This window comes from Coenobita brevimanus, chromosome 26, assembly GCF_032717465.1.
Source record: "Coenobita brevimanus isolate Jiangsu-jjx chromosome 26, ASM3271746v2, whole genome shotgun sequence".
In the NCBI taxonomy this organism is placed as follows: Eukaryota; Metazoa; Arthropoda; class Malacostraca; order Decapoda; family Coenobitidae; genus Coenobita; species Coenobita brevimanus.
Genome location: NC_136979.1, coordinates 35,892,173 through 35,916,725, shown reverse-complemented (window position 1 = coordinate 35,916,725; position 24,553 = coordinate 35,892,173). Strand labels below are relative to the sequence as shown.

General features: G+C 40.2%; 3 protein-coding genes and 1 long non-coding RNA gene across 4 annotated transcripts in view; all 4 read right to left on the bottom strand.

Moving 5' to 3' along the window:
- Positions 1 to 1,299: 1,299 nt before the first annotated feature.
- On the bottom strand, positions 1,300 to 2,487 carry LOC145394007 (uncharacterized). Its single transcript, XM_080267977.1, has one exon. The coding sequence runs from the start codon at positions 2,485 to 2,487 to the stop codon at positions 1,300 to 1,302; it is 1,188 nt and encodes a 395-aa protein (XP_080124103.1).
- Positions 2,488 to 7,408: 4,921 nt separating this feature from the next.
- Positions 7,409 to 24,553, bottom strand: part of LOC145394083 (uncharacterized) — a 35,695-nt gene continuing 18,550 nt past the window's right edge. The window contains exon 3 of the long non-coding RNA XR_013896316.1: positions 7,409 to 8,666. This is a non-coding gene — a long non-coding RNA (uncharacterized LOC145394083). The remainder of the gene's footprint in view (positions 8,667 to 24,553) is intronic.
- Positions 9,818 to 10,996, bottom strand: LOC145394117 (uncharacterized). The gene is made up of 2 exons (XM_080268096.1): positions 10,832 to 10,996; positions 9,818 to 10,783 (listed from the first exon to the last, which is right to left on the bottom strand). Exons 1-2 carry the CDS (start codon positions 10,994 to 10,996, stop codon positions 9,818 to 9,820), a joined length of 1,131 nt encoding a protein of 376 aa, XP_080124222.1.
- Positions 21,242 to 22,456, bottom strand: LOC145394116 (uncharacterized). The gene has a single exon (XM_080268095.1). The coding sequence runs from the start codon at positions 22,454 to 22,456 to the stop codon at positions 21,242 to 21,244; it is 1,215 nt and encodes a 404-aa protein (XP_080124221.1).

Sequence of the window (24,553 nt, the reverse complement as noted above, 5' to 3'; positions counted from 1 at the left end):
TTTCACACCCTGGATATGCTGCCTACTTCTGGATAATGTACCAGGATTGATAATCTGTAATTGTACATAACAATGGTCTGATTTCAAAAACTGAATAATACCATGCTTCTCCAAGAAAGACAACTGCCTTGCCACTACTCAGACTCATTACTGAATGTTAAATGACACTGTGAGTAGGTAAAACAAAAATATACACCCATAGGCACACATCATCCTCATTCTTAGGTATGTCTTGGAGAGAGAGATTTAAATCTGATCCAGCTCCATCTTCTGTTAGTACATTTTCATGCAACTTCCAGTAACACTACTGCACCTCACTCATGTGATTACTGTACACAGTAGGATCTGCACTCAAGAAGAAGTGTCAGGATTCACACACTAAGTTTCCACTGAGTGAATTGCCAGTCTGTACTGGAGATCAATCTGCTATCTGCCAAGAACATGAAGCTGCCTAGCCACAAGTACCCATGGACCAATTTCTTCAGGCAGGAGTCTTCCTTGCCCACATGCTGGAACTCTGGCAGGTATTATTCAACAATTTTTAATACTGTACTTCTGCTACTGATTTCTTTACTATGGAATTTGCACATCCATCTCATCCCATACTTGTTCATCTTGGATATGGCTGTCCCACATTCTCTGTCATTTGATGATAGCTGGAAATAGTGTTGTATATCTACTGAGATAAAAATTTTTGCAGGTGAGTATCACAATATTCTTCAATTGTCTCACATGTGAATATTCTTCTGTGATTTTAACCTGATAACTGCTCTATACAGCCTGGGCTGTTCTGAGTGCAACTGCTCAATACAGCCCTGGCTGTGCAGATGAAGTTCGAATATAATGCCATGGTGACCATGGCCGACCCATGCAAAGCATATTTGAGCCTTCAAAACCGAAACTGAAACCGAAATAGAAAAAGACGAAAACCATACATTCCAACAGGGAATCAGGCACTTTGATGTTCATCCATGGCTTTACCAAGGTAAATATTGAGCTAATATTTTGTTACTATATACTTTGGCATGTGTTCTCTCAATTCCTAAGACAAAATTTGGCCTCTGGGAAATTTCATTTTTACCCCTATGTCTGCGCACCAAGGACCTAAAAAAAAAACGCCATGCGCAGTTAACGGGTTAAAATGTAAGGTACTGTACCTATATTATTTAATGACATCAGGAATAACAAAATGATTATTACATGCTAACACATATGTAATATTAAAGCCAAAACTGATCTTGCATATGCATTATGATCTGAGTATAACCCATTTACTCCTGTCTCACTTATGATTTCCCTTTATTTATTAGATAAAAATCTTGCAAAATGGCCCTTCTCTTCCATGAATGCTATTATTTTTTTCACACGGGTTTCAGATATCTTGTTGTTGTTTAGGAAGTCGTCCAATGATGCTGTGATGAACATGTAACCATAAATCCATAGATCATCTACATTCTTGCTGAGCTGTTCCAAGGATATGCTGACTGGAATATTATTTTTCTTCAATGCTTCATCAAAACTCTGCCAATAACACTCCAGTAGGCTGGGTAGGTGTTCCTGGTATGCACTAGTTTCAGCACTTGCAAACAGCAGTGTTATGATGTCACAAACAGGATTCCCAATCATTGCAAACTGCCAGTCAATGATGGATGCAGAAGTGTTATCTTTGGAGAACATGACATTTCCAGTCCACAGGTCTCCATGGATAAGGGTATCCAGTAAATGGTACTTGCCAGCCACACCCACCAGGTCAAGTGCATGAGGCAACAGGGCACTTAAGGTTGCTGCTGTGGGAGTTCCTGTGAACATCTTTATCTCAATGTCAATTCCAGCCTTAATATAATCTACCACAGAACTATGGTTAAATGGAATGTCAAGTGCATGCTGACCATGCTGCTTAACGTATGCAATACCGGCAACATGAATAATAGCGATTGATCTCAGTGTGCACATAATTTGCTCAAGACTGTTTCCCTCAACTGGAGTCATCATACAAAAGCCATCAGAAGTGAGGTCATGAAGGACAATGGTAAATGCATCATCCTTCAGATCAGCCCAGTACACCTCAGGTACTGGGTGAGGCAGGCCACTTCTAAAGCAGGAGGTCCTAAATTCCTCCAGGCCAGCATATTTGTAGAATTCCACCTCACGTCTTCCAAGTTCACCAATTTTCATCATTTCCAACACCATGGGCTCCTTTGGGAATAATTTCACAACCAGGGGCACACACTCACCATTCTCAGTAGCTGTATTTGTGTCTTCACTCCTTCCTCCTGTTTTATATTTAGTATTTCCTGCATAATCATCAGGCATGAATGACACTTTAACAAAACCAATCTCACTCAGAAACCCATCCTTCTTTTCAGGGATCTTGACTGACCAAGATGTAACTGTCACTCTGTAACCACGTTTATAGCTCAGCATCTCCTCCAGCCACTGCTTGCTAAGATCCTCAATGGAAGAGAGTGGAACTAACACCTCAGCCATTCTAGCTTAGTGTATGAATTTCTGTCTAGCACTCAACTGCTTGGGAAGTCTTTACTGACACCTGAGTATACCTGAAAGGAAAGGATAATCTCACTTTCTGTGATATACTACCAGTATTTCCACTCTGGTTTATCTAACCTTAGGATATTCTTTAGCCTCTCAAGAAACGGGATACAACACGACATGTTCTGTATCCATCCTCTCACTTTTAACATTCCTCTCTGAGAATGTGTATTTAAATATCAATATTTCGTCCATGACTTATGTTTTGAAAAGCAATGTTAAACATGGGATGAAAGTAAATATGATGTACCAGCAAAGGGAAATTTATTCAACAAATATCTTATATTTTCTTAATGTATGATGTATCTTTGGATACCAAATACCTGTTTTTTAATTTTGCAGATCTTCAAGATGGCCATGGAAGAAAAAAAACATGACAAGGTAGGCGAGTGCAATGAAGATTGTGGTAAAGTGACAAAATTTAGTGAAAACAGAACAAGCTACTTAATGGAAAATATACAACACATCCCACTTAAGCTGATATACACTTGCGGGACGTAAAAGGGTAGTAACGGTATCTCTGTAAAGAACAATAAGTAACCAAAAAGAGTACAAATGTTCATAATGAATATGACCACTGAGTGTTGTAGGCTAAAAGTATGACTGAGAAGATTCAACAAATATTAACAAGCCCAGTACAGTAATACAGTAGTAAACAAGGTGGTTTCTACATTAACAGTAGATGCTTAAATCTGCTATTTGCAGTGAAACAGATTAAGAAATTGCCTTTAACCCCTAAAGTCCCATGATAATCTATAAATGTGTTTGGGCCTTGGTACATACAGTCCTATCATCATCGATTGTACACAAGCTACCAATATCTGGCAAGGTATCCCCACCTCTCTGATGACATATATGGAGCCTAGCCAATGGAATGGACACTATCTGGTGGTGTCTGGCCTGATTTGTTCCCTTAGATTAGATGCAATGACGGAGGGTCCTCCCCCCCCCCACCATTTCTCCACCTCTCTCTAGTCCAATGGGCTCGAAACTTAATGTCTCCTCCCACCTAAATCATCCCTCATACCCCCTCTAGACTGTATTAGCTTTGTGTGGCAGGCATATTCCCTCCTTTTTCCCCCCCTTCCTGATGCCCTCCCCTACACTCCGTCCACCTCCCTATTCCTCCTTATGTCGTCCCATTCCCACTCATAGTGAGGGGTGGCTTTTTTTTTTTTTTCCAGCAGTTGACAGTGCGGTAACCACTAGACATACGAGAGCAAAATATACATTTTGTGGTATGTAAAATCAAACATTTCAAATCTATGAGACCAAAATTTATTTTGGTGCAATTTTTTTTTCTCTCTCTGCACACAAGGGGTAACAATTTTTATTTCTGACATTTTTTGAAGGCCAATAGTGCAGTAACCATTAGACAAATGAGAGTGAAATATACATTTCCTGGTGTGTAAAATCAAGCTCTTGAAATCTGTTACACCAAAATTTATCTTGGTGAAAGCCAAAAAATCGGACCCTAAATGCGGCTCTTGAGCCAGACAAGGTGGGAGAATGCGATCTTTAGAGGTATTAAAAAAAAAGAAAAAAAGAAAAAAAAAAGCATAAGCTAATCTTAAAGTTATTATGGAAATGTAGGCAGGGAGGGCTTTTGAAAGACACTATAAATGAATGTCCTGACATGTATTTTACGAAACAATTAATATCTTTAACGATGGCAACAAGGCACATGTAAAGAGGATGGAGATTTGAGCCAGTGGCTCCATATCGATATATGAAAGAAAAAAAATGTGTGTGATGTCACCAACGTAACTAAATGTCAACTGGGAATGAATTATGAGACAGTTAATAAGCAACAGAAAATGGAGTGATATTGGTAATGTTTGGCAAAATGGACATCTATGATGCTTATTCATGCAGATGATGCCATGCTCCTTGCTAAATGTGCAACACTTATTTGTAGATTAGTACAGGTTAACAGATCTGAAAACATCTGTAAGCAGTAATGTCCAAGTGTGAATTTACATATGAGTAAAGTGATGAGTGCAGAAAGATAATATCTCATTATGCACTGTACCAAGTGGGTGAATGAGGGACTTAAAGTACAGCATGATATTAAGAACTTCTGGTACAATGACAAATAATAGAAGTGAAAAAATATACTATATATATATATATATATATATATATATATATATATATATATATATATATATATATATATATCCACTCACTTGATGTAGTGCTGCTCTCGGGTGTCTGCCCTTTCCTGTACACCAGGAAACCATTTACTATGCTGGGTGGTAACCATATAACCAAATTTTGGCACCTGGTGGTTTAGTGGGTAATTATTGTGCTCCAGTTGGATTGAGCCAGTGAAAGTTTATATCCAAGAGGTGGTTGGGGTTGGTTGCTCATGTAATGCCACTCAGGGATGAGTGAGGCTGATCACTCTCATCTTAATTGTCGGGACCAACTGCCTAGCCCCGGGCTCCTACTCTCCTCATGGGGCAATGTAGGACTGGATGATGGATGGATATATATACAGTATATATATATATATATATAACCTTCCTGTGATATGGGTGAAATTGGGAGGATCCAGAGATCTATCTTCTGGGATGGGGACCACAAAGCAGTTTACAGGTACAATTATGGGGTCAAGATGGGTGGGGATGGGAGACGATTCAGCTAGGGGATGGAGGGGAGGGGGGCAACATAAAATTAAAGGGGAAACAGTAATAATCAATCCCATTTTACCCCTTCTGAGATGAAGGAGCCCAAGACTTGGCTACCATCACCCAGTATATTTATGGGTATATGACCAGTCTTTTTCCTTTTGTGGCATTACATGACTGAAAAGCCTCCAGTTACCTCCTGAGCATCAATCTAGGGAAAGCAGTCACTCAAATTGGTGTGTTCTAACCACTAGAATACAAGATACTCTAAGGTTCTCTGGAAAATTTTTGAAATACAAGCAATTTTAATGACATTTTGAGGTCATCCACAATAGGTTTGAAGATTTATCATAAGGTTAATTAATCTGAATTACAATAAACTTCAGAAGCATTTTGAGGCCACCTCCATGGCAATCTTATAGTTTTTACACATTTACAGTACATTTGTTCAGCACTGTTGTTTCTCGACCCCAGTCAGGCCTAGCACTGCAGATCTGTCGATTGAAGATAAGCACTGCTCCTATGGGGTCATTCAAAAGGTTCACCACACAACTAATGTTGTGCCTGTGTCTTAGTGTGGTATGTGTTGTGCAGTGCTCCGTAATTTTTAGTGTACAGTACACTCATTTAACCGCTAACCCAGTCTCTGGAACTCTCATTACTCCAGCATCAATCCGGCTGGGAAAAAATAATTGAAAAGTTGATAAAATGATGGAAAAGAATCAACATGCATGTGATTCACACTATCCATACCTAGTTTCTACCTTTAACCGTGCCACCAGCAGAGACACCCCTCCCTTCTCAGTCACTCATGCAACTGCCATTGTTTACCTACTGTATATTGTTATGCCTGGTTACTTCCATATTAACATGGCAACAGCCAAATCTCCAACAGAAGCTGGAAATGTATGATGGGGAAAATCCAAGAACACAAACTAATAAAGACTTTGGCAAGAGGCTGCTGATGCTCTATGATATCTAAGCACAATATACTGTACACAGAATGAAATTTTCCATTATGAGAGAAACTATCAAAAGTCACCACATCCCTAGAGTGTCAAAAATGAAAGCCTTAGATGCTGCAGTGCATTAATCGTTCATTCTTCAAATAAAAGGACAACTATGTCTCGTCCCCTCCTTGTAACATGCTTCCCAAGTGATTCACTCCATGCTCTCAACTGATATACTGTAGCTTATCTGATAGGATATTACCAATCAAATTCTCAGTCATGCTCCTCATTCTGAATGAGGGAAGGTTGAACACACAGTTACCAGTAAAGTGCACTTTGTGAGCTAGTGACGAGTGAGCGAACGCCACATTTTCACAATTTCCCTCTGATTTATAAAGACCTGGTTACTGATGAGACGATTAAAGCCAGTAACGAGGTGTGTTCCCTTGATGATTTCACCATCAAAACAGAAAAAATGTTAATGTAAAATTATAGCCAGAATCTCTGATGTTTGATTGCTAGAACTGATGCCAAAAAATGCAGTTTTATGACAGAAAACCTTAAAATCTGGTTTTGTAATAAAGGCATTCACCAATTAGAGCCAAACACTCCCTTGGAAAACTCAAGATTCCAAAGGGTTCCTATGCCTTTAAGGGTGAGCTTTTATTGGTAACAAAATTTACTGAAGGAATGTATCACATGGAGAAAGAATTTCAACTCTACTTCACATAGGAGTAAAGTTCCTATCTTCTGCTTAGCAAGACAGTTGGGCCAGGTCAAGTTGGGCTGTTCATTTCCAAACTTAACTAAGAGTAAACATTGTTTGCTCGCTCATAAAGATCCCCACTTTATATTCAGTATCATATTCCATACACCATCCTTGACCCTATCTACTTTCTTCCATACTACCCTTCCCTACCATTCTTTCCCTCCACACACCCCTGTCTCCCCTCTCCCCCAACCCTCTCATTACCTGCTCCCCTATCTCCCTCCCTCCCCATGGTTACTTGATAATGCCGAGGGAAGGGAACAGTGATTACTGTCCTGTATTATTACTGACAGGATTGTATCTGTAATCTATTATGGCTAATGCCAACCAATTTATTCAGTTAAGAAATTCCTTCCAAGGTGATATGGCTAATGATGGAATTCATGATGGCCTGCACACTTTCTCCATATTTTAGACTACTGTACTATAAGGTACAATGCATTACTTATCATTTTTTTATTACTGAATATTGTATTTCAGGATAATACATTGCTCTGTGCTAATAATCAACTACATGAGTAATCTGGTTTCACATCTAGCAATTACTGCAAAGTACAGTTACTTCTTACATTCTAAGAATTTATCAAACACTCCACGTTCCTCTAAGAAGGAGATAACAGCCTTGCCTCTTCTTTGACTCATTATGTTAAAAGATGTCAGGTGAGAGTAGGCAGCACAGAAAAACATAAACCCATAAAGCCACATATCATCCACATTCATAGCCAAGCTTTGGAGAGAGACATTTAAGTTTGATCCAACTCCATTTTGTGTAAGTCCATTTTCAAATGCCATCCAGTAACACTCCAGCACCTCACTTAGATGAATGCTGTACACTGAGGGATCTGCACTCAAGACAAGAAGTGTCAGGATATCACACACTGGGTTTCCAATGTGAGTGAACTGCCAGTCTATAATAGAAGCCAATTTGCCATCTGCTGAGAATATGATGTTGCCTACCCACAAGTCACCATGAATCAATGTCCTCAGGCAAGAATCTTTCTTACCTACAAGTAGAAGCAATGGTATTTGTTGTCTAAGAGTTTTTAATACATCTGCCATTGGTTTGTTATCAAATAATGGAATCAGCATGTCTATCCCATTCTGTACTTGTTTACCTTGGAAATTATTATCCCAAGGAATATCACAAGGACATTTTCCATACTTTTCAATCCTGGCAAATCCAGCAGCATGAATGGTAGCTATTGATCTCAGAACAATTTTAACCTCATCCAGCTTTATTCCCTCAGGAGATAAAACCATTTTATATCCATCAGTTAGTAAGTCAGGTAGTACAACAGTTAAAGCATCCCCTTCCATTCCTGCCCAATAAACCTGAGGAGCTGGTTTTGGTATCCCACTCTTTTGGCAGAAGTTCTTAAATTCTTCTGTAGCTGCATATTTGTAAAACTGGACCTCCCTCTCTCCAAATCTCTCAGCTTGCATTGATCTCATTTTTTCTTTGTTTTCTGGGTACATTTTCACTACCAATGACCTCTTCCACTCCTCTCTTTCTTTTTCCATTGTTTGCATTATGTATGAAACTTTTACAAAGCATATTTCACTTGCAATGCCAACTTTCTTTTCTGGTTTCTTCACCTCCCAAGATTTGAGGCTGACATCAGTATTTAGTCCATAGCATAAAACCTCTTCTAGCCACTGTTGATTTAAATCCCCCACTGTTCTAAGTGGTAGAATATGTCTGTCATTCATTTTTACATGAACTACTTCAATATTCTTCAGAGAGAAGGTACCACACTGTATAACCTGAAAAACAAACCTTGATGTAAATTAAACTATAAAAAAAATGGCTTTATTCTTCATTTACATATACTGTATAATACTATACCTAAAGTTCATCAGCTGCTAACAGAAACATTATTAAAAAAAAAAAATAATAATAATAAGTTTCTAATGTCTAAAATGGCAGATTAATGCATTAGGTTTAGGACCTATGAATGAGAATGTTATTCTCTTTTAGAATTAGCTAATGGCAACCTAAGGGTATATAGGATTGCAAGATAGAACTTCTCCTATAGAACAATTTTCTTTCATGATCATGCAATAATGGTTCTTATTCTTACTACAACCCTTGTAGGGTATATAATGTCAAGATTATTTTTTAATAGGCTTATTAACCATTTTTTATTAGAAAATCGAACAATTGGAGTGATTTGAACTGTTCATCCTGCTTTGATTTTGAACTTTATTGCTTTGCCTTTGTTAATAATGACACTCGAATTACACACAATGCCCCAGCCATATGTACGATTATTACTCTGTCAATGTCCTCACAAACAAAAGTGGTCTGACACTAGACTACTCAATTATCACATAAAGGTCCTCAAATACAAAAGTGGTTTGGTGCTCAAGTATTGTTTGTCCTCACAAACAAAAGTGGTCTGGCACTAAACTATTACTGCATAAAGATCCTAACGTACAAAAGTGGTCTTGCACTAACAACTCATCCTTTTGCACAGCAATGAAAAACTGTCAATCATAAAACCTGTAAGCCTGAAAATGGAATGATTTTCAGACAAGATGCTACGAGCCAAAATGGTTAAGGGAAAAGGCAACAAAACCATACACTGTACTGTATAAGCGGCATCAACTCATCACCTTAATACAAAATACCATGTAAAAAAGAATACTGTACTAAAATAAAAATGTTCATTCACTTATGTCTAGATGAAGTTCCATATCCTATCCCTTAGTATGATACTGTACATGGATACAGCTCACCAAGTCGAATTTAAGTTCTTTATTATAATTAGTTCCTCCAGCTGTCCTATTTCTGGCATTCATTTTTCTATTATTAAGAAAGTATCTGCTGATGCTTACCTACAGACCTTCAGACCAAAGTATGCTATTTATAGCATCTGCCAGTAACTCCAATGTATTCCAAGTTACATCTGTATCTATTTACCAGATAAAAACTTTGCAAAATAGCCCTTCCTTTCCATGAATATTACCATTTCTTTCACACGGGCCTCACTGATCTTATTATTTATCATGTCATTCAATGAAAGCGTTGTGAACATGTAGCCATAGATCAACATCTCATCTACATTCTTGCTAAGCTGTTCCAAGGATATGCTGACTGGAACCTTATTTTTTTTAACTGCTTCATCAAAACTCTGCCAGTAACAATCCAGAAGTCTGGGAAGGTGTTGCTGGTATGCAGTGGATTCAGCACTCAAAAATAATAGTGTTACGATGTCACAAACAGGATTCCCAATCCTTGAAAACTGCCAGTCAATGATGGATGCATAAGTGCTACCCTTAGAGAACATGACATTTCCAGTCCACAGGTCTCCATGTATAAGGGTATCCAGTAAGGGGTACCTGGCAGCCACACCTGCCAGGTCTCTCACATGAAGCAACAGGGTACTCAGTGTTGCTGCTGTGTAGGTTCCTTCAAACATCTTTATCTGAATGTCAAGTCCACTTTTAATAAAATCTATAAATACAGAAATATAGTCAAATGGAATATCAGCTGCGTGTCGCCCATGCTGACTAATGTGAGCAATACCAGCCACGTGAATCACAGCAATAAATCTCAGGACACACATAATTTGCTCAATACTGTTTCCTTCAATTGGGGTCACCATACTAAAACCATCAGCAGTAAGATCAGGTAGGATGATTGTAATGGCATCATCCCTCAGTCCAGCCCAGTACACCTCTGGCACTGGGTGAGGAATACCACTTTTCAGGCAGAAGATCCTAAACTCCTCTGAACTAGCGTACTTGTAGAATTCCACCTCACGTCTTCCCGCATCATTTTCCTTCACCAGTTCCATCATGCTGGGCTCCTTTGGCATTAATTTCACAACCAAGGACAGGCACTCTTCTTTCTCTGTTGTTGTAATTGTATGTTTATTCTTTCCTCCAGATGCACATTCAGTACTTTTCACATAGTCACTAGGTACAAAGGACACTTTAACAAATCCAATCTCACTCATAAACCCAGCCTTATCTTCCGGGACCTTGACTGACCATGTTGTGATCATCACTCTGCAACCTTGTTTACAGCTCAACATTTCTTCCAGCCACTGCTTGTTAAGATCCTCAATGGAGGAAAGTGGAACTAACATCTTGGCCATTCTAGTTATAGTCTCAATTTTTATCACATACTGTACTCAATCTCATCGAAGATCTTAAATGAATGCTGGGTATACCTGAAAAGAAAGCAAAATCTATCAGTCTATCTATGTAGCTGCTGTCAGATAACTTAATCCCATAACAGGTGTCCGTTTGTCCTCTGAGTTAGTTGTTTTACAGGGAGGGGCACCACTTTTGTCTTAAATCATACAACTATGTAGCAAGTGGCTGAGTCTCAATATGACTTGTTCTGTCTCCATATTCACATTTTTTCTTATATCTCCTCCTAAAATTCGTTACACAGCTTGCAGTATTTCTCTTCTTCTTTTATGTGCTTTTTTGAAACTGTCTCCTTAGTTTTAAATTTTCATACCATTTTTCAACTTTTTCTCTTGTATTAGATACATTTCCTCTTTTTTGAGTACAGGTACTTACACACATTAAAGGGAAAAAAAAAAAAAAAAAGAGGGTCTGCATCTTATCATCTGATGACAACAACTTATGCTTTGGGATGCCATAATATTCAAGGACTGAAATTATGTACACTGTACAAATTAATAATCTTACCTAAAAACTTTCACATTTATTCATTCTTACTGTATAATATATATATATTTTTTTTTATGCGAGGAAGAAGGAACCAAAGGCCATGAGCCCGCAATTATTGTTCCTTCCAAGAGAAAGACAATATACAAGAGAGAGCCAAATTCAAGATCCGATCATTTCGAGATGCCTGGACACACTGCATTTGAAAGACTGGAGATCATATGAAGCAGGAAATACAGACAGAGGGAGACAGTTCCAGAGTTGACCTGTTGCATAAATGAAAGACTGAGAGTAACGGTTAACTCTTGCATTAGAGAGTTGGACAGAAAAGGGATGAGAGTTTGCTGCTAGACGGGTGCTACGCGCCCGTCGTAGAGGAGGAGGAATGCATGCAGACAGTTCAGAGGAGCAGTGACCATTGAAGTAGTAATAGAAAAGAGATAAAGATGCAACAGTGCGACGAAGAGACAGAGGTTGAAGGAAGTCAGTAAGAGGAGGAGAGTTAATGAGACGAAAAGCCTTTGACTCCACCCTATTGAGAAGAGCTGTATGTGGGGAGCCTCCCCACACATGAGAGTTGTACTCCACACAGGGGCAGATAAAACCCCTGTATAGAGTCAACAATTGTTCAGGGATAAAGAAGGAACGGAGTCGGCTTAGCACACCTAATCTCTTGGAAGTAGATTTTACAAGAGATGTAATATGATCTTTCCAAGATAAGTCCCGAGTAAATGAAACCCCAAGCATGTTCAAGGATGATGCAGGATTAAGCTGAATATTATTAAACATTAGTGGGTATACCTGAGTCTTTGAAGCATTAAAAACAACCAGATATTTCTCACCCAGTCAGATATACGAGCCAAGTCAGACACCAGGTGTGCCATAACCTCGTCCCTTGTTTGTTGAAGTAACTGCAGAGATGGACGTTGCAGGAACCGAATGGATAGGTGAAGGGTGGAGTCATCAGCATATGAGTGGATAGGGTTAGATGTACAGCTTAGAAGGTCATTGATGAATAAAAGGAAGAGAGTTGGTGACAGGACAGAGCCCTGAGGGACACCACTGCTGATAGATCTAGGAAAGGAACGATGGCCATCTACAACAGTGGCTATAGAACAACCAGAAAGGAAGCTAGAGATGAAGGTACAGATAGATGGATAGAAACCGCAAGAAGGCAGTTTGGAAATTAAAGATTTATGCTAGACATGATCAAAAGCCTTTGAGATGTCAAGTGCAATGGCAAAGCTTTCACCGAAGTCCCGAAAGGAGGACGACCAGGAGTCTGAAAGGTAGGTGAGAAGATCGCCAGTGGAGCAACCCTGATGGAACCCATACTGACGATCACAAAGAAGGTTGTGATAGGAAAGGTGCTTTAAAATTTTTCTATTAAGAATTGACTCGAAAGCTTTTGAGATACAGGATGTTAAAGCAATTGGACGATAGTTAGAAGGTTGGGAATGGTCACCCTTCTTTGGGACTGGCTGAATGAGAGCAAACTTCCAGCAAAGAAGGAAAGGCATGAGTTGATAGACAAAGGCGAAAGAGTTTGCCTAGGCAAAGTGTAAGCACAGAAGCACAGTTCTTGAGAACAACAGGAGGGACTCCATCAGGCCCATATGCCTTATTAGTATTGAGGCCAGTAATGGCAGAAAATACATCAGCTGAAGAAATTTTAATGTCAGCCATGAGGAAGTCAGAGGGGGGAAGTGATGGAGGAACAGCACCAGAATCGTCTAAGGTGGAATTGGAGGAGAAAGTCTGTGCGAAGAGATCTGCTTTATCAGTAGAAGAAATAGCTACAGAGCCATCAGAGTAGAAAAGAGGAGGGAAGGATGATGAGGTAAAGTTGTTAGAAAGGTTTTTGGCAAGGTGCCAGAAGGAGCGGGAAGAATTCGAGTTGGAGAGTTGAGAACATTTAGTACGGATGAAATTATTTTTAGCAGAGCAAAGAACAGACTTAGCACGATTCCAGGCAGAAACATATAAAAGATGTGATTCAGGGGTGGGTTGGCTCTGGTACCTTTTGTAGGCCCTCTCCTTGTTGCGGACAGCATTAGAGCAAGCGTGATTAAACCAAGGCTTTCTTGCATAAGACAGAGGATATGAGAAAGGAATGTATGCTTCCATGCCCGAGAGAATAACCTCCGTAATGCGCAAGGCACACCCAGATGGCTCCCGGCCATGGAAGCAATAATCATTCCACGGAAAATCAAAGAAGTACTGCCTGAGGGCCTCCCAATCCGCAGCTCCAAAATGCCACAGACGTCGTTTCTTTGGAGGGTCCACAGGCCGTACCGGAGCGATTGTACAGTGATCTCTTGGTTATCGCATATAATTGGTACCAGACATGGCATGTAATAGCAGAATTGCGTGATAAGGATGGAGGGAAGGAAGGATGGGGGGAAGGAAGGAAGGATGGAAGGAAGGACAGAAGGACAGACAGAGGGTATCATGAAGAACTAGCACCAAGCCATAATATGGCTTTAAGACACTAAGGTAGAAGAGAGTAGGGGAAGTAATTAAATGTATGACATGCAGAGGAGTAAGCAAAGTGAGAGTATTGGAAATTAAAACCAAGATGGAGTTACAATATCTTGGAAATCAGTAAGCAGTGGACGCCAACACAGTGACGAAAGGAAGGCAAATGCTGAGAGACAAGCAATCATGAAAAAGATGACGGATCGTCATCGGGCTGTGAAAGTATGAACAGAGTGGCTGCTGGTCATGGCTCATTAAATGACCATGAGTGGGGTATGACCCAAACGAAGATGAGCAACGATAGTCTCCCATCAATGACTGGGTTGGGCTGATGTGTTCCAGGGAAGAAATGAGGGTTTAATATCATAAAGTTTGTTTTTAACCTGCAGGTCCCATATGGATTGTCAGCGTTCATGGATGAGACTGGTCAGAAGTGGAAAACAATCAAGAGAAGCAATGGGGTGCATAGAGGACCTACAGGAGAGTAGCAGAACATGCCAGTGAGTCAGCATGTTCATTACCAAAACTTCCTATATGGCTAGGGACCCAGCAGAAGAGAAATGACTTTTTCCAAACAGGCATAAAGAACAGCAACTCCTGAATTTGGGTGATCAGAGGATTACAGGAAGACAGAGTGTGTACAGACAGAGAGTCCACTGAGAGAATCAGAGAGGAAAAGAAAGTTGGAGGAAGAGAATCTAGCAACAGACTTCAAAGCAAAATGAATAGCACACAGCTTTGCAATGAGAATCCTCGCAACAGATGGAGGAGTGTCTTTGGAAGGAGGACTCAAGGAACACAACAGCAAACCAAACACCATGGCAAAATTTGGAGCCATCAATAGAATTATGCATGGCAGAAAAGTCTATCTATCTATCTATATACCTAGGCTGCTTCCCCCAAGGAAAGGGAGGTAGCCGAGACAGGACGACTCACTCTCCATTTACTCATCCATTCAAACACATTTATTCGCATCTTAGCCCCAAAGGGCTAAGATGCGAATAAATGTGCACTCAGGATATAATGTTCAAGAAAAAGGGAGTGAAGAGTACCTGGGGGAAGAAGAGACTTAGAAGAGGGGAGAAAAGAAAGGCAGACCATAGCAGAAGGCAGGAACCAAGGCAGAAGGGACACTGGACTTCAAGGAAGAGCAGGAGGAAACGTGAAATCAATAAACAGAAGAAGGATGGGGATTCAAAGGGGGAACGGAAGAAGGAGATGGGAGATCGAGTGACAAGAGCAGGTGGAGGCAGAAAAACTGTCTTGGCAGCCAAAATCAAGCTACGTAAGAATAAGGACTGAGTGAAGACAAAGAAGTGTGACACAGTTAGCACCCCATGAAAAATTAGACTGAATTTGCAGCAAGTAAAGATGGTGAAGAGTAGAAGACTTACAGGAAGAAACATGTGCATTCCAATTTAATCAGGAGTCAATGATGAGGCCAAGAAAAGTGGAAGAGGAGCAACAGGGAAGAGAAGTGTTATACAGGTAAAGAAATGGCTGCAGTATGGTTCATGAACAGGTCAACATTACTGCACAGGACTTAAAAGGTAAAAAAATGAAAACCATGAGTAGTAGCCCACACTGAGGGGACATCAATGGTGGACTGGAGTAGGAAATGGAGAGGAAGCAGGTCTGAATCTGCAGAATAAATAGCAAAATCAACAACACTGAGAGGCTGAAACTGAAGGGGGTAGAGAAGAGACAGTCATTTCTAGCTATAAGAAACAGAATTGTACTAAGGATGCAGCCTTGGGGGACATTTTCATGTTGGGGAAAGGCACAGGAAAGGTGGACTCCACAACACCACATGAAATGTTTGGAGGAAAAGAAAATTTTAAAGAAAAACACCTATGTAACCAAGCAGTCCAGGGGAACAAAGACAACAAAGAATATGATACATCCATGCAGTATCAGAGGACTTTACTATTTAAAAAAAAAAAAAAAAAAAAAAAAAAAAAAAAGGCACTGACTGACTGAAGTGAAAAAGCAGAGCAGATAAAATATTTCAGTCTATGGAGAGGATCTACAGTGCTACATGCTAACAATTGGATTCGAGGTGCCAGAATTTGATAATTAACCCGCCTCGTCCCAGAGACGTGAATTCACGTCCTCACATGATGTGCACTCATTTCCCGGAGACGTAAATTAACACGAATCAATTGCAAGGTCCCTAATTTGCACAATTTTCAATTTTCGTGAGTGATTTTTGGTATGTATACACGTGACACCTTCCTCTACAAGATGCCTGGCAGGGACAATGCCTTACCCAGCATGACCTCCTCCCCCCCCCCCTGCATGACCTTTTCTCAGCAATTCACCTGTTATCAGTGACCTGGCCAGTAAAGCCATGTCATGCCACGGTACGAAATTCAGGACCAGAGTGATTCTCCAATCGATGACAATGTGGAGGACAAACATTACAGGAGGAAACAGTCAGAAATGATGATCAGGTAATGTGGCAAAAAAAGGTCAGGAATGGTGATGAGTAAGTGAGTGAAACAATGCTTATAATGCCTATATTACCGTTTGAAAACCAATATACTCTCGTACTACACGTAAATTCGTACCAAATAAATAAATAAATACCGTATATGAGTGGTGTAGAATAGATATCCTCCCATAGAACTCGTTTTCTTTGCAGCCAGCCTGATAGAAAACCCTGTAAGGTAAGGAGGTACTCCTACCTGGATCGAGTATTTTAAACCTCAGGTGAGCGATTTCTCTATGAATTTTCAATGTTTCTCACCAAAAGCGGATGTTTGAGAAAAAAAAAAAAAAAAGGTCCAAAATTGTCGGGACTAGGGCATACCACTGCCCAGAAAACGTCGGAATGGGGCGGGTTAATTTTCCATTCAAGAAATTTCCATAAACAACTAGGCAGGGCTATGGGATGGTAAATCTTGACGACGATAACCAGATTTACCAGCTTTAAGAAATACAAGGATGTTTGCTATATGACAAACAGGAAGAAAGAAACTTTGGTCCAAAATTTATTATAGAGAGCCAAGGGAAACAACATGGCTTGCAGGGAAAGATGTTTTAACACAGTATAATGAACACTATCAAGTCCTTTGCTTGTATTTTTACAGGATTTAAGTGAAGACAACAATGCACAAATAGAGAAACAAGTGTTAATGACTCCCTCGGCTGACAACATAAAAGAGACTGGTAAGGAGTCAGAGTTACATTTAAGGCAATGGAATTCCAGAGAGAGATGAGAGCCAAGGCTAATAAGATGAAAATAATTACCCAAAGCATCCACAACTACGGAAGAATCAGCCACAGACTGGCTATTGATATTAAAAACAAGAGCTCAGGGTGGGATATGTTTGCCTGATATCCTATGAAGTCGAGACCAAACCACCACAACAGGTGTATTTTCAGAAAAAGATGAACCACAGTGCTCCCAACTTGAACGTTTGGCATGATATATGGTACAACAGAAGGCAGCAGAAGCTCAGCGAAATATGACGAGACTACGACTTTGATCAGGTGTTGACTGTTCACAACAAAAGTCTTCCAGGCACCATGTTTCACAGAAAGAGTTCTCAAACAAGAAGTGCTCCATCGAGAAACACATTTGGCAGTACACGATCACATATCATGAAGAATGGCAGTGACAGCTGCAATTAAAACCAGGACAAGGAACAACAACAACATACCATGTGGAGTGGAAAAAGAGGAAAGAGGAAAGTAGCTCTCAGTCAGCAGCATGGAACTGCCAACCGTTATTGCACATTTTTTTGGCTAAAATACATTGTGATCGTGCACCTGAGCTGGTTTGTGCTGACAATGATTGTGCAGTACCTTGTGATGACTTTGAGAATGTCAATAATGAGGCTCTACAAAGCAGTTAATACCAAGTGGTGTAGACCACATCTCTCCAACCCACAGCCTCAGAACCCCTTACCTCAAGACCATCTCAGGTCTCTATGGTATGTTTCTTCCTAACTGTAACTTTCCATCACTTTCTAATAACCTAACCATGGCTATGTGTGTTTCTGATACAGGTACTTACCATAACAGTACATATGTATTCAGATGGTATGAAATGTTGCAATAGGGACATTCTGGATTTACAAGTGGGATGTCCAGTACCAGTTAGGATAAATCTCATAGGTTCTGTACTTTCATTATTGTGCAATTCCATTATCACACACTAGGTTTTGTACCAATTATGCGCAATGACTAAGGGATCATTGTACAAGATTGTACTGAGATAACTACTTGGTATACAACAGAATGGATGCCTTATGGCCCAGTAGGTTATGGAACACCAATTTAATGTAGTACATAATTTATACAAAGGAAAAGGGGAGAGAGAAGTATGTGGTAACCATAGGGGTATTTGCCTTCTTAGTGTGACTGGTAAAATATATGGTAGAATACTCACTGATATGGTTAGGCATATGACAGAGGAGCTAGTTGGAGAAGAACAAGGGGGATTTAGGAAGGGAAAAGGGTGTGTAGATCAGATATTTGTTCTAAGATGTTTAGTGGAGAAGTATCTACAGAAGGGAAAAAAAGTGTATGCTGCCTTCATGGACTTGGAGAAAGCTTATGACAGAATAGATAGCCAAAGTATGTGGAAGGTATTAAGAATATATGGAGTGGAGAGGAAATTGTTGTGTGCTGTGAAGCGTATGTACGAAGGAGCTAGGGCTACAGTGCGAGTGGATGGTGAGCTGAGTGAGTTCTTTGATCTCAATGTAGGACTGAAACAGGGTTGTGTGATGTCTCCAAGGCTGTTTAATATATACATAGATGGGGTTGTAAAGAAGGTGCAAGGTAGGGCAGTGGATGTGGGGGTGGCTCTAATGATATGAGGGTGAGATTTGGAAGATTCCGGTGTTGATGTCTGCTGATGATACAGTATTGTTGAGTGAAGATGAATGGGAGTTGCAAGGTTTGGTGAATGAATTTGGGACAGTGTGTAGGAGGAGGAAGCTGAAAGTTAATGTAAACAAAAGTAAAGTTATGGTGTTTGAGAGGAATGAAGTCACAGAATGTACAGTGAGGTTGGATGGTGAGGATATGGAGAATGTGAGTGCATTCAAGTACTTGGGTAGTGTGATGAGTAAGGATGGAACTTTGGGGGATGAAGTGCATGAAAGGGTACAGCAGGGAAGGAAGGTTGTTGGTTCACTGAAAGCAGTGATGAGAAATAGGGAGGTGAGTATGGAAGTTAAGAAGTCAATGCATGATAGTATTGTAATCCCTACCCTGGTGTATGGAAGCGAGGCATGGACCTTGCAAGAGGGGAACAAGTCAAGAGTGAGAGCAGTGGAAATGAGTTACTTGAGAGGAGCATGTGGAGTGACATGGAGGGACAGGTTGACGAATGAAGAAGTGAAGGAATGTTGTGGGGTGGATATGGATGTGGTTGAGAAGATTAGGAGAAATACACTGAGGTGGTTTGGGCATGTGGAGAGAATGGAGAATGAACGACTGACTAAGAGGGTGTATGTAGGTAAGGTGGAGGGAGGGAGAGGGATGGGTAGACCGAGGATGAGGTGGAGGGATGGAATTGAGAGGTATATGAGGGAGGGGGGAGTGAGTTGGGGGGAGGGTAGTCAAATGGTGGGTGACAGAGCGACTTGGAGGCATTTTGTCTGCGGCCACCCTTTGTGGGATTAGGGCGTCGGGCTATAAACAGATAGACAGATAGATAGACATAAAGCTTTACATCAGAGGGGTGGCTGGGATTTACTTCCCTCATAATATCACTCTGGGATGAGTGACTGATTACTCACATCTTAAATATCAAATCTGGCAGCATTGTTCTAGACCCCAACACTCCTGATGAGGCAATGAATGACTGAATGACAAGAGAGTTGTCAGTTGGATACAATTTTTAAATTCTGCATTTTGTCAATAACACCATGATTAAAAAAAAAAAAAAAAAAAAAAAAAAAAAAAAAAAAAGGCAGAGAGTATAGTAATAAATCTCAAAAGTGATGAAATTCAGTGGAAAAATTGGAACACCCTGTTTCATGGAAAATCCATCCATCATGCAATCCTGTGTTGCCCCATGAGGAGCGTAGGGGCCTGGGGCGAGGCAGTTGGTCCCGACATTTAAGATGAGAGTGACCAGCCTCACTCATCCCTGAGTGGCATTACATGAGCAATCAACCCCAACCACCCCTTGGATATAAACCTTCACTGGCTCAATCCGATTGGAGAGCAATAATTACCCACTAAATCACCAGGCGCCAAAATTTGGTTATATGGTTATCACCCAGCGTAGTAAATGGTTTCCTGGTGTACAGGAAACCATTTGGTTTGTCACTCAGTGTAGAGTCACCCACAGGCTGAAGGAAGAGGAAAGAATAAAGGAAAGAAAGACAGAAGAGGGAGTGTAAAGGCACCTGTAGGCAGAAGGACAAGGAAAGAATGAAGGAAAGAAAGACAAAAGAGAATGGAAGGAAAGAAGGATGGAGAGGAAAAGGCAGACACCCAAGAGCAGCACTACATCGAGTGATGGAAAATATGAAACAAATTCAATTTATGAAAGTTGTTCAAACTGAATGAATAAGAGGTAAGTGTATGATACTAAAAGTGAATTAGTTACCAAAGTGAAAACAAACATATGTTAGAAAAAAGTTCACTGAGTGTTGTAGAGGAACCTCAAACAAAAGTGATCTTGCACTGACAAACTTATGGCTTTGCACAGAAACACAAAACTGACATTCACATAGCATTGAATTCACTGAATCAAAAAGGATATGGTACTAAAAGAGTATGGTAATGCATGGGTTAACTGCAGAAGACTATTTGTTAAGATATCAGCTTTTGATAATAAGAGACAAGATACCAAAGAGGTATTCACTCACTTGCTGACGGACAAAATGCCATAGGATAAAATAAGACTACAGCTACTGACTCATACTCAAGAAGATCATTAGTACTGTACTAGTTCTACCAGCTGTCTTGATTCTCACTAGCTCTTTTTTAAATCAGCAATTAGGAAGTGTAATTACAACATATACATGCAAGTCAGGAATACCATAAAAGAGAGAGAGAAAACAGCATGCCTAACTGAACGCAGCATCCAAAAGACTAATTATGTCCGCTCGTCAGGCTTTTCTTCAGACTTGGCTTCGACTTCCCTTGAGCCAAGGGGGCAAAAAATAATAATTATCGTGACAATACATAAGTTCTTTCATTGATCCTAAGAACAGATTATATAAATATCTGCCAGTTGCTCCATTCTACCTGCTGTAAAGAGTTTGCATCTGCTTACCATGTAAAAATTTTGCAAAATGACCCTTCTCTTCCATGAACATTATAATTTCTTTTACACGGACCTCAGATATCTTCTTGTTTTTTATGAGATCATACAGTGATGCAGTGGTGAACATGTAGCCATATATCCACAGGTCATCTACATTCTTCCTCAACTGCTGCAATGATATGCTGAGTGGAATATTATTTTTCTTTAATGCTGCATTAAAATTCTGCCAATAGTACTCCAGTAGGCTGGGCAGATGTTTCTGGTAGGCAACTGGTCCACCACTCACAAGTAACAGTGTTGTAATGTCACACACAGGATTCCCAATCACTGCAAACTGCCAGTCAATGATAGATGCATATGTGTTATCTTTAGAGAACATGACATTTCCAGTCCACAAGTCTCCATGGATGAGGGTGTCCAGTAAAGGGTACCTTACATCCACACCCACCAGGTCCTTTATATGATGCAACAGGGCACTTAGTGTTGCAACTGTGGAGGTTCCTGCAAACATTTTTATCTGGATGTCAATTCCAGTCTTGGTGAAATCTATTAACACACTTGGGTCCCATGGAATGTCAAAGGTGTGTCGACCATGCTGATTAATGTGGGCAACACCAGCAGCATGAATTATGGCTGCAGATCTCAAAGTGCACCTAATTTGCTCAAGACTGTTTCCCTCAATTGGGGTCACCATACTAAAGCCAACAGAACGGAGGTCATGAAGGACAATGGTTAATGTGTCATCCCTCAGACCTACCCAGTACACCTCAGGTACTGGGTGAGGCAGACCACTTCTCAGGCAGAAGTCCCTAAACTCTTCTGTGCCAGCATACTTGTAGAATTCCACCTCACGTCTTCCCAGATCTCCACTTTTCATCAATTCCACCATCCGTGAGTCCTTTGGCATTAATTTCACAACCAAATGCACACACTCTTCATTTCCAGCTGCCGTATTTATCTGTTTATTTCCTCCTGCTTCACATTCAGAACTTCCTGTATATTTACTGGATATGAATGACATTTTGGTATTAACAAAACCAATCTCACTCAGATACCCATCCTTCTTTTCAGGGATCTTGACTGACCATGTTATGATTGTCACTCTGCAACCTCGTTTATAGCTTAACATCTCCTCCAGCCACTGCTTGCTAAGATCTTCAATGGTGGAAAGTGGAACTACCATCTCAGCCATTCTTGTCTTTATATTTTCCATACCAAATCACTAAAAAAGTTTTTTTTTCTGATGGATGGGTAGAGTACAGAGTAGCTACAGTATCTGAAAAGAAAGCTTGGTCTCATCTTCTACAATATACCATTTCAACCCCAAATTCCTCTAACTTATACCGGTAGTACTGAACACATCAAGCTGAAATTGGACACAATTATTTTATCAGATTGTTCCTTCAAACTCTTCATATCTTGTTGCTGTTGTGGCCCCAGGCCCATTTGGACATGAACTTGGTGGAGTGCAGGCTGAAGTTGCCCTACAACTACATCTATCACTCCAAATTCATGGGATAAAGGATGGAGAGTTAAGCCCATTTAATGGACTGAAGAGCACAGTGTAATTATACGAGTACAGTACCGTACCTAGTAGTAATATCTCTTATATGCAAAGACGACATACAATAAGCATATTATCCTCACCTATGGACAAAAGAGAGGTAGATTCAGAAACAAGGAAAGAGAAAGCAAGAAAATGGGAGAACTACACACAGCCAGTCCAATGAAATGGGTCATGTAATCATTCACACATCATTCAATGACCCTATAATTCTGGAACTACCTAACGAGGCAAACTATCTACACTTACAGTTTGCTGTTGTTCTACATGCACCAAATGTACTTTACATACGCCTACCAAATAATCAGTCTGTCAAGTATCAAGCTTAAAAAAACTGTACATCCAAGCAACTTGCTCCCCTGTCAATTTCCTAACCTTATCAACTTCCATAGACTACTGTGCTTTCTTATATACTCATTTACCATATCCATGTTCCATCTTTTTCATTCAGTGTCACTTCCCATCTTCAAGCTCATTCACATATATTTTTTACACCACTCTATCCAGTGCTGGAGAGGGGGGGGGCTTCCCTGTTCAGGTATAAAAAACTCCTCAACTCACTCATGAAAGGGAGATGATGTACTGCAAGAGGGGGGAAAACTTCAGCCTATAGTCCAGCAGGTCCATGTTCAGATGAGTCTGCAACTACAACTGCTACCACCCTCTCTACATCATCAGGATTCCTTATTTAAAATTCTTCACAAATCACATTATTTCTTACCTAATCAATGTTACATACTGTGCAACAGCCACTTTCCTTTCCTGTCACTCTACTTTTTCCTTCCTCTGCGATATACTGTACTGTATATACCTCCTTTTTTTCTATCTATCGTGATCCCTAGTTTCTTTACCCCCCTGGCTCAAAAAAGTTGAAGCCAGAGCTTAAGTGCCAGGCAGCCGGAGATGGTTAGTCTGGCAATCTGATAATGGTAAGATGACGGATTGGTCTACACACGTCAAGCCCAACATTGTCACTGACGCCTACCAAATAAGCAGTCATGGAATTTTACTGAAAAATTAGCCATGAAAAGCAACTGATGGCATTCATATCATTTAATGCACTCTTTTGATACTTTTCAGTTTCCCTGAATCATATGAATGAGGTTCCTGTCTGAACTATCTTTTTCAAAGTGTTCACAGTTCTCTCGAAACATCAAGCTAATTTCAAATTAGTGACTAGTCAGGAACAATGAGATGGACCTGAAAGCAGCATGATGCATGTGTGTACAAAATAGATATCTGCACAATGAAAAACCATGATATTATGAGATTTAGTTGCTTCACTGTTACAATAATCACAGACTCTGAAGTGGCATCAAGAATACAGTACTGTACTTCGAACACTCCGAAAAAGATAGTTTGAACAGGAACTGTCTTCGCATGATGCATAGGAAACCGAGAAGCACTCAAAGAGAGCATTAGGTGATATGAATGTTTTCCTTTTCCTATTACATTTCAAGGCAAATTTTCCTATTCCATGACTGTGCTTATGTGGTGGGCTTCATTGACAATACTGGGCTTAAAGTGCATGAGCCAGTTTGCCATCGTGAACTATTTTCACACTGATAAGACTAATTATGTCCGCTCGTCAGGCTTTTCTTCAGACTTGGCTTCGACTTCCCTTGAGCTAGGGGTGGAAAAAATAATAATTATCGTGACAGTACATAAGTTCTTTCATCTAATCAAATCTCTCTCCATTTACCAAAACATCATACTGAGAGTAAC